This window comes from Chaetodon auriga, chromosome 6, assembly GCF_051107435.1.
Source record: "Chaetodon auriga isolate fChaAug3 chromosome 6, fChaAug3.hap1, whole genome shotgun sequence".
Lineage (NCBI taxonomy): Eukaryota > Metazoa > Chordata > Actinopteri > Chaetodontiformes > Chaetodontidae > Chaetodon > Chaetodon auriga.
In genome coordinates this window covers 21,723,668-21,737,263 of record NC_135079.1, presented here as the reverse complement: position 1 = coordinate 21,737,263, position 13,596 = coordinate 21,723,668, and the positions used below count along the sequence as shown (strand labels likewise).

The window sequence follows — 13,596 nt, the reverse complement described above, 5'->3', positions numbered from 1 at the left end:
TTAGTTGAATGATTCAGAGAAGGAAGAGTGACCTGTTAGTGTGAATATGAGTGAATCTCATGTTTGAAATCAATTCTACGTTACTCCTCAGTCTTTACAATCTGTCATCCTGATCTTCAGTCAGCATAATAGAGGTGTTTGCATGAGGACGCACATTATTTTGGTGTCTATGTTCTCATCACAGAAACCGTCAGATGACCATCAGGACAGTTAAATGTCCTTGTGACACTGTTTGTTTGGACAGTGATTTGAGAAAAAACTGGAGTGAGAAAAGGAGCCTTGGTCGGGGTGTGCTATCCAACGCCACAGTAATTCTCTCCACTGACTCCTGCATGGTCCTCCTGTGTTTGCTCATGGTGTTGGCAGTGCAGGGGGTCTGTGTGGGGGGTGTGTACTGTAGCTCCACAGAAGGCCCGGGAAGGCTTACAAATACTTCAGAGGCTGTGATTTGTTCATTCTGGTTGCTTGATTGTCATTAGCAACAGTATCATGAAACACAGTCCCTGTGTGGAGGCACTGGGCACACCGAGCCCTGATCCAGGGCCGTCACGCTGCCTTTCGTGGTCCTACATGGCTACATGACAGAGCCCACACATTTCAGTCACTCAGGAGTTCATGTCCATAATTATGCATGACTTTAAGCCTTAAACCTGGTATTGCATTTGACATACTATATATTGAGATATACTAAATCTTTTTCTGGCACACTAAATAATATGGTAGTATGCACATGGGAGTTTGTATTGACTTTAAAGCTGCACTTATCAATATTTTTATATGATGGTTGGGAAAAATTACTACCTCTAATGTGAAAGGCGCGGCTCATATTGATGAAGCAATAAAGCATTATTTGACTCCTCAGCTCTACAGAACATTCTAGCATCTTTGGTTCGGTCTCAAAGCTCAAAGCTGCAACAGGCAGCTGTTTTCAGTGAAAGAGTTCGGTTAAAACCCACTGTACTCCACTTGCCCCCCCACCAAAAAACAGTTCGAGACCAGCTAGTAAACACAGTTGAGCATTTAGAGATGGATAATTTTCTCAGGCACTGGTGAGGCCAAAAAAGAGCTGTGAGTTCACATTTGCTCCCATAATTTATCCAATGAGAGCCTAAGTGACTGAATGTCAGGGTCCCACCACGTAGCCTTCCTCTGTCAGGGATGGGACTCACCATGGACATACAACACCAACACAAACCAAATCACTTTGCCTTTACATCTTCACATTTAATCAATCAATCAGCTTCTTTTCCCACCACTTTCTTCGGATATTTTGTTTTAAAAATATGCAAAAATACAAACACAGAACAATTAGCAAAACAAGATAGACTCCAAATTATAAAATGAATTAACCCCCCCCTTCCAACTTTTAAAATCAATATAAAAGTGTAGTATCATCATGAAGGTGTAGCGTTACATAGGTCCCACTGTTTGATGCTTGCTGCATTGTCTCTGTGTTGATGAAATGTTCGGCAGTATTAAGGTGTTGTGTAACAGAATAGGACAGTTGAAAAGTAAAAGCTATTAAACAAATTTTTACATCGGCTACCGCTGTGTCTCCCCCCCTAACCGTGACTTATTGACCCTAAGAGCAGATTCTCAGGGAGACTGTGGCACCTTTCTGTCAGCCACTATAGACCTATAGTGTATTTACATGACTATTTACCAAGTAAATAACATATTCTAGCATTTGATCTCATCTGAAGTTCACCCTAGCAAGAAGAGTGGTGATTCACAAAAGAACCTGATACAGTAAGAAAAAAAAATCCATTATGATTCTTGAATTTAAAAAGCACAGATACACCTTGATGACCTTGATACACAACATGAAGAATATATTAGTCATAATAGCGTGAGTCATAAAGAGACATAGTGTCAGAGCAGCCAGGTGACCTGTGGACTCACACTGCATGTAAAAATGTCAGCTCAACATACATGACAGAACAACCAATCTGCCTCCTGCATTCACTCTCTCTCTCTCTCTCTCTCTCTCTCTCACACACACACACACACACACACACACACACACAGCAGTAGAATGTGTACTCCTGAAACCACGTCTGTAAACATATACTGTACTGCCCGTCCTGTGATACCATTAAGCATGGAGTGTTCAGAAAAATACCAATTAGCACGTTTGTATTATACAAACACACACACATAGACACAAGCACGCACACACACACACTCACACGCACACACATCTGTGCTGACACTTAAAAAAAAAAAAGCTCCTCTCTCTGACTGAGAAACAGGCGGGCAGGTCAAAAAACTGTTGTAAACATTGTTCACCATGCAGACCATGGAAATCAAACAGTATCTGATCCTAAACTGTTACAGTAATACATGTTTTATTCAGAAAAACAGGCGTCTACATTAGGTTTTTTTTTTTTTTTTTTTTTTTTTTTACACACATTTGTAAAAGAAATATAAAGCATGGTTTTGGTAGTTGTCCCATGTTGACTGATGACAACATAGACACCAGCGTGTTCCATGTGTTCCCAGGACTGTAGATCATTGATTTGGAGTTTCCTGCTAACACTTTAGCATATATAGTGTTGAGTGGTAGGAAGGCCACCATTTCTAAAACCAACTCATCTTTTAAAGAAAAAAAAAAATGTGTACATTTTCAAAGAAGAAGTAACACAATCTTCCTCTTACAAATTCAAAGCTTAATTCAGAGGAAATAAAACACACCCTGGCTAAATTCAGTTCACTTGGTCTGGTGTGACCACCAGCTTAAGGTGGCTAATGTTAGCAAACATTAAATGTTGCTGTATAAATGACAATACTGAGTCAGTTTGATGGGTTTTAAACAGGATCACTCATGATTACTGATGATTTATCGTTACACCTGTTTTCATGGTATCTTCTAAAGCTTGAGGTACTCGTAGTGGCCTATCACTCAACATAGCACTATGTTCACAGGGAGCGCCACGGCCAACAGATCTACAGAGGGCACAAGGAGAGTTTTAGTATCAACAAGTCTCGTTAACAGTTACACTGACTAAACACTGCTCTTTACAAAGTTCCAGCTCCTGTTTGACAGCATGGTCTGTGTGGGTCTGTTACAGACTGGGAGTTGAAGGTGAATGCTATGCTATAATAGCATTACTATGAGTGAAAACATCCCAAAAGTTGTCATGTTGCATTGGTGCATTGGCATAGTGCATGCATTGGTGTGCTTCTGCGGTATAATTCTGCCCAACCAGCAGCAGAAGCTGTGTGAACACTGTGATATACAGACAGCTGAGGGGTGCAGGAGTCTGAAGGTGTGTTTAGACTGAATGTGAAGCACATTTTTACTTTGCACTATTTGTGTAGATTGGGCTGCTGGACTGCGCATTTTGTGTTCATTTGCCTTGAACAGCCAATTAACAGTCTGGACAGATGGTAGTTGCAGGTAGCTAACGTTTCCTTTCCGTTATGTTTTAACAGATCCCCCTCTCTGTTTGTTCATGACTTGCAGTCATGAAGCCTTGGGATAAATGTAAATTTTCACCCAAGTTGAAGGAGATGCTTCTTGCCTCATTTCGCATTGTCCAGAGTGAAATGACATCCACTTGTGTCATTGCAGTTTTAACGTTTGGATAACTTTCAGTCTGAACACGCCTCAACTTCATGTATTTGTGTTCTTAGTATGCCATTTGTCTGAATTCATTTGTCTGTATTTAGTGAGTAAACTTAATCTTTGGGACCTTTTACAACTCTATAAAACGTGTTTCTGTATACTTGCCGCAGTCTGTAGGTCTTCATGTTTCTATATTATGAGGTTTTGCAGTTGTGTCACAATATGGCTGTTATCATGGTGAGCCATTGGACAGCTGGACCGTAGCGAGTGCATAAATCAGACATGCTTACAAGACACGCGGCTTGCTAACCAGATAGCCACAGTGGTTTGTTAGTGAACATTACATCTACTCTCTCAAACGTAGCCAAGTCACATGTCGTCATGAGAGAACCTCCAGTATGGCCACTAAAATCCCTCTGTACATGATGTGTATAGCTGTGTGTCTGCTTTATGGAAATCCTCAGTATGTTTCTGTGGATACCTTTGTGTGTGTTACATCTCATCAGCAGGGTGGAGTCTCACATGCACAAATGCCACACTAGCATACAATAAGTGTGTGTTTTTAGGGCAAAATGCTTGACTTGTCAAGTCCAGACTCAAGCAAACAAGTCAAGCTGCTATATTAATGTTGTAAACTGATACCGTTTCCCTTCATGCATCAGCAAAACCTCGGTTTCCACTATTACACTAAAAAGTCCCACCTAACCTTCACCGGTCATGGCTGAAAAACATGCTAGAAGCATCGCATTGCATCAAACAACTTTTTTTTCTCCGATTTCATGCCCCATTATACAATACCTCTTATTAGAAACATACCATATAGTATTAAACAGGCATTTAAACTCCCTATAAAAAGTGGTGTGGCGACAATAGAAATTTTATCATATTTTTCTCCTTTTACAAAGACTAGTTGAGTTTTCTTTAGAAAAAAAGACACTTGTTGAGGTTCCTGGGACTGACGTGGGAGCAGTAAGGTGAATGACTGAACTGACCAATAGCCTGTCAGGAAGGAGCACAACACAGGGACACAAACGGTCAGCGTAAAGGCCAGTCAGTAGCGGTACGCTTCATCACTTAAACGATGTGTTTTCCTTTTCTACACAGTCACTAAAGAACGAGGATCCATCTGTCCCTGAAGGTAGAATCATTAAAAAAAAAAACATACTCACACTACAGCTAAAACAGATCCGATAAAAGGAGTGTGTGTGTGTAAAATGGCTACATGAAACAATTCACTGTAAATAAAACCCTTCAACAGGGAGTGTTGGAGGAGAAGAGTGGAGAGGCCAGCCGATGTTCAACAGTCAAAATGTCAATCAACTGTGTTTGTGTGTCAGGTGCTGTACTTAGTGTGTGTTTGTGTGTGCGTGGGTGGTTTACCCAGGAGGATGAATATCTTTCTGGATCTCTAAGCTGAATTCCCCTGCTTATCTTTCTCCCCCAGAGTCTTTCTCTTTCTTACAACTCACTCTCCTCTACCTTCTTTATATCCATTCATCCACTGAGCGCTCCTCTGGTGATTCATCCGTCCATTTCGCCGTCCCCTCAGTCGTCTCGCGGAAATGCATTTTGTCTCCAGCATATCTGAGAATTCTTAATCTCTTCTCCTCTTCCTGCTCCTCTGTCCTTCCTCCATGGCAGCATTGTAGAAAAGCTCAGGTGGTCGATCTAAGGCTCCTCTTCACCGGTGGAAACAGCCAATCGCATGGCCACAGACAGGTGGTCAGTGAGGCCGGCGAGCTGCGTGACAAAACTGAACTCCTCCATTTCCTGCAGCAGGAGAAGAAGAGCGGGGTCATCAAATCAGCACGAGCTAACATGTCATTCTGTAGGACTTAAAAGCTGCATGAATTGATTTTTTTTTTTGGCCACTTAGATGGAACTTGCTGAAAACATCTCCTATAGCATCATATTGAGTTGTCAGATAGTCACCTATTCACTCATCCAGCAACATAAGCATTTATTTGGAGTTGTGTACTGTGTCTGACCACTTAAGTCCAATATTCACTCTCCTGTTAGCTCTGAGCTAGAAACACAAGCACAAAAGGTTTTGCAGAATTGAGGAGAACTGCGTCGTTAGATGATAGACATTAAATGATTCTCTGCAAGCAACATCTTTGCATTAAGTGCCCATATTTAGCATTCACAGAGATTTTATAAATGGTTTATAATGCACTATAATTTAGCAGTGGGCAGATATAAGTTCATGTAGTGTGATGTGGTAGCTGGTGTATTAACAGATAATGAATGACATTATTGGAAATTGTAACAATATGGAATGTGTTTTCATAGGAAACTTTATAATAACAAATAAAAATGTCCAGTGTCTGTTATGATCGTTGACAACTACATTATTATGTGTCATAAACCATTTATTTAGCTTTATTCACTGTTTTTAAATGCTTGAATGGACGGGGATTAAATTCATATGTTGCCAAATAATTTTGCTACTGCATAATATGCCAAAAATGGACATGCAATGTTGAACGATAAGGGCTGGCTTGCAGTTGGTGTTTCACTTTGTCTCAAAGGCACTGGGTGGGGCTGAGGACAGGGCTGTGAGGTGTGAAGCTGTGAGTTTGTGACAGGCTTTTCTCACAGAAGGCACTGTCATGCTGAAACAGGACAGGGCCTTCCCCAAACTGTCTGACATGCACTGTAGCATTAAAAGTTCCCTTCACTGGAACTGAGGGGACTTGTCCAAACCATGAAAAACAAAGCCAGACCAAAAAGTATGGGAACAGGTGTATCAACATATTTTTGGCCATATATGGTGCTTTACTACTACCACTGCCACGGCTGTAACTTCACAAATTACCACCATTACTATGATCACCGTTTGGCCCCACAGTGAAAAAACTTCTTTCATCACTGGCACTAAAACTGTAAATAATAATGAAATCATTTGTAAAATATTGCATAGTATTTATGCATTTTAATCTATGTTTACTTATCATTAATATTTGATCATTTTTACATATATATGCACCAGTGGAGTTTGTTTACACAAAACCACCAAAGCAGAACTACAATGCCGAGCGCTCTCATGTGTTCTCCAAATGTGAATAAAAGGTGGCTGACTAAACAGTGACGATACATGACGAAATAGCACGTGTTCGTGAAAGAGGAATCAGAACAGCAATATAGTTAGTTTCACTTGGCAGTCCGTGTCATATTACAGTAACTGTATCCTGGCACAAGGTGGCATCAAGTGGCTGTGGTTTCAGGCAGACAGAGAGAGGCAGAGATGGTCTGTGTAAATGATGTGACTTTTCCAATCCTCTCCAATCCCTCACACAGACAGACAGACAGCCACGGCAGCACTGCCCTCATCGCTTTCACTCCCTCCTTCATTTGTTGTGGTTGATTGTTTGCCTTTATGGCTTTTTATGTCTAAAATATTAAAAATCTCAAAGATTCTCCTGTGGTATGAGATCATTTCATGGGCTTCCACTTATGTTTCACATGGCTCTGCAAAACAAGCGCTGACAAGTGTCTTGTTGCTAGGAAATGAATCAGGGCAGAATAAAGCAAATCACTTCCCCGCTGACAGGAAAATAGCACACAATTCATGTCGACGTTTATGTGAATGGAAACAATAATTTCACCCAATGAGCAGACTTACAGTATTGATGTTTGATGGAGTATAAGACTGCACAACTTGTTGGAAAAGCTTAATTGGCGTAGGCTCTCTGAAGCATTTTCCATTCAACATCAGGTTTCTTTGCATACACGGACAAAAATAACAAATGGATGTAAACCTGTTATTGGTTTGGAATAGAGGCTCCCAGTCAAGGGTTCGGCCCCACAAGGGATCATGAGATAAATCTGATGATTAATGTGAGAACAGCAGTGAAAGTGAGACTGATACACAGTATTGTTGTTCCATGGGGACTTCTTAAAGCTACTTATCAGGCAGGCATGTTGTTTGTCTAAAGTTTATTCAGATCTACAGAATCTTACTTCAACTTGTGTCCAATGTGTCAGTTTAATTCATCATAGAGTTTCAATGAGGTGAGCAGGCATGTGAGAGCCGGAGGCGTGTGGCAGAGGGGTGGGTGCAGATAGAGGCGGGGACTATTTGCATATTCATTAAGTCCAAGCGTACTCAATGAAGGTAAAGGTGTAAAGTTACATCTTTCTTCATCAATCCTCTACTAAAGCATACCAGTTTCCAGTCCTGCTGCAGGCCCTCGTCACTGTAGAGGATGTAGTCAATCCGGCGTCCGTTGCCCTTCAGTGGGATCTTTCTCCCTTTCTGACTGCTGGCAGGACACTGGTTCTTACTGGGAGGAAAAACCAGGTACTCCTTCCTCCCCTCCTCGTTCTCCATCACTCTGACAGAGACACACAGCGATGGGAAAGGATCAGCAGACTGGGTAAACCTCTAAATTTCATGTTAAGACCTCTGATAAAGATGAGGGTTGGTCTTAAGCATGTAGTGGTTGTGGTAAAGGTTTGAGGAAGTCTCTCTGGAATGAAGGGAAGTCAATGCAAAGTCACTTGTGGGGACATAAATCTGTTTACACAGTCACATCGTGGGGACTTGCCTTCTGTGTGGGGACAAAACGCAAGTTCACATAATGTAAATCATTCAATTTTAGGCTGAAGACTTGGATTAAGGTTAGGGTGAGGTTAGGTTTAGGTTAGGGTTAGGCAAGTATTGGTTATGGTTATGGTTAGGGTAAGTCTCCAGGAAATGTATGTAAGTCTATGTAATGTCCCCAAAAATTATGGAAACAAAACTCTCTCTCTCTTTCTCTCTCTTTCTGTGTGTGTGTGTGTGTGTGCGTGTGTGTGTATGTGTGTGTATGTGAGGCACTTACTTTTGTAAACTTTCAGGTGAACTGACCTCGTCGTCATAAAGGCCACTGGCATCCAGAAAAGTACCTGTTGATGACACATTAAAATGCATAATCACCCTCCATTGACAGTAACAGCGTAGAGAAAACAAGAGACGAGTCGGCGTTATGCTTTCTCTCATTCTGCTAACACCTTGTGATGAAGTACCAGTTATATAACCTCTACCCTCCAGTGACAACTTCAGTGTCCAGCGAAGGACCCCCAAAGACAGATGTGCTATTGACAGTGTGAAAGCGGGGCCTGTTTTCACCACTGAACAACACCAAACCTCTGCGCTGTGCTTTCACAGACGAGATGGGAGGCGTGTGATTGAAATCTGGGTCATGTTTTGAGCAATTGTCAGGACTGATCCTTCATCTCCACTGTATGTTTTTCATTCACAGCAACATAGCTGCAAATATGGCCCCCATTATTTTCTGTTTCCTGTCTATTGATCTAATGTATGCTTTGCAGCTCTCCCCCTCACTGTGACAACCAGCTTCTCCCTTCAAGTACAGCTCTTCTAAAAGTACAACTTGGCTCCTTCCAGTGTGGCAAAGGAGGCGTCAACACACCTTGTTCTGAGAGCATACATCTCCGCCTTTATGGCCCCTCAGACCACAATCCACCGCCATCAAACCAGAGAAATATAACAGCCAGAGACAGGCACTCAGAGATCCCTTTGACAATGAGGATGCGAGGCCGTGGGCTGGATAATGTGTTCAAAATGCTCCATATGAGGAGAGTAGCACTCTGAAGTTACTGCAGTCAATTCACAAGTGTTGGGAGCTCTTATGAAAAGTAGGCATCTGATGCGCAGCCAGCACTTTTCACAAGTCTAAGAACAGGTTTTAGATCACTGAAACAAAGATGGTGAGGTGTTAGGCAGGCAGCTACACAGACTGGCTGCTGCCTGTCTGCTGTGCTGCTTTCTTTTCCTTTGGGAATAGCAGAGATACACATGAGATTCCCTCTTTCAGGTGGTTAACATGACTTCAGACTGTCCCTATCACCAACAAGCTGTAGTATACTGTATGTGCGGGGAAGAAAATAAACATGAAATAAATAAACCAATTTCGTCCACATCTCCTAAAATACACAGCACGCCACAGTTACTGCACTTGTTGGGTGTCTGGTTTGTGGTTGACATGTTTAATCTGTCATCAAACGTGAACTCAAAGACATCACCCGTGTCAGTCATGAGTGGTGACGATGATCAACGGCAAGAGAGTTTTACTCAACCCTTTAATTTTCACAGCTTTAGTCATATGATTTTACTTCCATGTCACTGCTTTTTAACTACAGAGGTCCCAGGCTACCCATAATTCCCACGTGACGGGAATGCAGCACAAGCCCAGCAGGATGTCTGTGTGCTTGGCAGGCAGGGTGGTCCACACTGGAAGACTCCTGGAGAATTCAACCCGTTTCCTGAAATCTATCGACACCCCATCAGTACAGCATCTGACAATAGCGTTCCGCCTGGCTCTCCGCCTGCCTTTTTTGGCTTGCTATTGTATTCATTTGAGCCTAATCTCCTTTGGATAAGCTTTATGAAATGGGATAATCTTTTCTCCCTTTCTTTCATTGATTCATTGATCCGTTCTCCTTGTCTTGCCTCCCTCTTCCCCTCCTGTCGAATAGCGACCAAACGCGAGGCGCACATCTTTTCCCCTGGTTAGCCGCGCAAAATGTCCCTGTCCAAATAAATAAGCCCTTCTCTAAACGAGCCCTTTCACTCTGTCCTGCCCACACTGTCCCCGAAATACCGCTGGCCTAAATAACGCTTCACATCCAGACCAAAACCCTCCAGTCTCTACGTCACTAATGCCCATGTATCAGCACGCTGTACTGGGTTTATTTTAATTCACACAGTGGGTGCATCCTGATTTAGCCAGACAGAGCCAGATTATAGCCTGCTCTGCTCCACATGCACTATATGGATCATCTGATTTCCACTGAGGTTGTGAGAGTATAGCAACACCTGCATTTCATAATACAGTGTAACATCACTTGTGTGTGTGTGTGTGTGTGTGTGTGTGTGTGTGTGTGTGTGTTGTTACCCAGAGCCCATGGTTTGTCCTCCCCTGGCCCCAGGCGACATGGGTCCTTGTATTGAGTAAAAAGTGCATGCTGCTGCTCCAGCTTGTCCTCTGGAAAAACACAAGAGCACACATACAGTACAATGTAACACACACAGGCACAGTTTGAGGCTATACAACAAAAAAGAGTATTCCTGATTCTTCTTTTCATGATTTACTGCCTGGGAACAGGGACTAATAAGTAAGTAAGCATGAATGATTAGGAAACTGAAGAAAAGCTAATGTACTATTCTGCCACCTCCAACATTATTCTTACCAAGTTCTCTTGACAGGAAGCCAATAAAAAGACTTTTTTTCTTATTCATGTAGATACTCATTTTACTTCTGTAAGATGGTAAAGAAAAGAATCATGAAAAACTATGATGATTTATCTGAATGTGGGAAAGAGAAGAAAGTTAAAGAACACACATAAAACGTAAAAACTTTTCTACATGATTCAAGTAAGGTGGCCTTTTTTTTTTTTGATTGCAATTGGCTGGAGGGCATGGATTAACTTTAAGTATCTGAACAGTATAATTTATGACACTATGATGAACAGAAGCATTGTGAAGAAACGTGGTCCCTGGTAAAACTGGCTGGGGAAAAAACCTGTTTGGAAAAATTAAAATTTTAAAGTAGAAATGAGCCACAACAAACTGATCATTGTTAAATCAGAATGTCCCGTCAGTACTAGTTTCCCTCCAGCTGGCTGGTTCACAGGAAACTGTTCATGGCTGTCATCATCACGTCAGTGATGATAAGTCCCGCCCACTGCCTTACCTCCGTGCTTTACATCTAATTAACTTTATTTTGGCACAGACGGAGCCTCTCCATCTTAAAAAAATAAAGCTCCTTATACCTCCTCATCAACACTAATGACTTTGCTTTTAGTGTGATCCCCGATCACACCTCATCCCTTTGTTTTCTGCTTTGTGATTTGATTTTAATGTTGCATGGAAAATTCATGCCATAATGAAATTCAATTTAAGCAATTATTGAAGACAAAAAGCTAAATAATTATCTTTTTAATATGCATTTTACAATTAATTATGGCACAGCAACGTGCATACTTACAAAGAAAATATATACAATACTATCGTGTTTTACATCAGCTCTTTGTTTGATTTGTTTGTATTTCAGCATTTTAAATCTTCCATACTCACACAGCGAGGTGCAGACCATAAAAACATGTGACACAACTCTTTAAGATAGTCAGATATATTTGGTAAACGAAGCATTCTGCACTGGAGAGGAGTTGCTTGATGATCTGACAGAATCAGTGGTGAAGCTGGATAAAGGTTTGTCACGTAGATTTTCAGTACATTAACATCAATCATCATGTTTAGAGGAGGAAGGCAGAAAGGTAATGGCTTATTATTTAGTAAATGTTGTAGCAAACAGAAATGAATTGCACTTATTTGTGGGGAAAGCAACAATCTTACTGTTATGTGTTGCTGATGAGTTGCGCATTTCTACATTGTACAGTAGTTCACCATCAAGCTTTTACATTAATGGTAAATATATGAATATTTTATTAGTTTCTACTGTCAAAACCCTGGCACCATGCAACTTTCCTGTGTTAGAGCTGTAAAAGGTCTTACATATACTTCTGTAAATTACACATTACGGACAAGTATTCAGTGCTTATACGTTGTTATTGAGAGATGAAACCTCCATTGTGCTGTTGTGTGATAAAATAAAATGCATTATTCAGAATATAGTGATTTAGTCCTGACACCTGCATACCTGAAGAGCAGTTATCAAAGTTGAGGTCTCCCAGGATGACATCAAAGGCCACCAGGTCTTCCAGCACCTTCTCTCCTGCAGGTGGCTGGGATGAGGATTGGCGAAACTCAGCTCCCCACTGGAGCAACAGGTCCAGCTGCTCACATCGTATGGACGCATCAGCTGGTAGACAGTGCAGAATGTGTGTGTGTGTGTGTGTGTGTGTGTGTGTGTGTGTGTGTGTGTGTAGCGAAAGGGAGGAAGCAGGGGAAAAGGGAGAGAGGAATCAAATCAAATTAATACAAAATGTCTGCCATAAAGTCCCCCAAGCATGTCTGAATGGGTCTGACCTGAACTGATCTGAGGGAGTACGAGACAGCAGTCAAAGATGGAGAGCAGGTCTGAGCAAAGACCTCACAGCACAAGTCAGTATCAGCGCTATGATTAAGATACTGTGAAATTAGCATGCTATTTATCATGACACCTCAGGAGATGATGGTATGAAACAATACAAAATAGAAAGCAAATTCGAAGCAATGCGACACAACAGAGCACAACAGTCCAGTGATACAGTTCAGTCTGCTCTGATCCGTAAACATACTGTAGGTTAACATCTCACACAATGTAAGCCTCGTCAAATCATTTTTACGCACCATATAGACCAAAACTCCAAAAAGCTGTCTCTGAGAGCTTATCCTATGAGCCCTGATTAAGATTAGGCAAAACTCTACGAAACAACACGATGTGCTGGAGAGGATATGACATAATACAACTGATGATGGTGAGTCATTGTCATAAGCTTCACTGCTTTGCATGTTATTCCACTGACGTCACATTACTGATATTACTGATTAAAGCTGCACTACTCGATGTTTTTATATGGACAATGGCTCAAGTGCTGCATGTAGTGACAAACCCACAGAGAATTGTCACAGACTCTGCTGCATTATCGCATCTTTCTCCTCTGTGTTTTGGTTTATGGCCCCCGAAACCTAACTGTTTTGGTTCAATGGTTCAATCTGAGCAGCAGACAGATGTTTTCAGTGAAGTGCTGACACGACCTGCCAAGCACCAGACAAAGTTAGCAGCTAGCTGGTCAACACGGGGCAGCGTTTTTCAGCTAAATAAGCCAAATAGTGTATTTCTGTATGACAGAAAGTGGTGGAGACCAAAGAAGAGCTGAAAGCAGAGTGAATAGCAGACAATGCTAATGCTAATGTTGTTTTGTGTGTGCTCGATGTGTAACTTTTTGTTTTATGCCACAGCTCGAAAGGCAACTGTTTGCTAACATAACATGAACAGTGTGAGGTGATAACATGTTGAGTTTATAGCTTGTTGTCACAAAGTGGCCAAAAAAAAAAAAAGAAATTTAAAAAATAAATC

The 13,596-nt window shown here is 41.5% G+C and overlaps 1 protein-coding gene across 1 annotated transcript in view; it reads right to left on the bottom strand.

Moving 5' to 3' along the window:
• Nucleotides 1-2,333: 2,333 nt before the first annotated feature.
• The window catches only part of smpd3 (sphingomyelin phosphodiesterase 3), a 71,220-nt gene continuing 59,957 nt past the window's right edge, over nt 2,334-13,596 (bottom strand). Inside the window, exons 6-10 of the mRNA XM_076733139.1 lie at nt 12,235-12,396; nt 10,471-10,560; nt 8,395-8,458; nt 7,737-7,905; nt 2,334-5,338 (exon numbers count right to left, since the gene is read on the bottom strand). Coding sequence (XP_076589254.1) covers nt 5,237-5,338; nt 7,737-7,905; nt 8,395-8,458; nt 10,471-10,560; nt 12,235-12,396 — 587 coding nt within the window. The 3' untranslated portion in view covers nt 2,334-5,236. The remainder of the gene's footprint in view (nt 5,339-7,736; nt 7,906-8,394; nt 8,459-10,470; nt 10,561-12,234; nt 12,397-13,596) is intronic.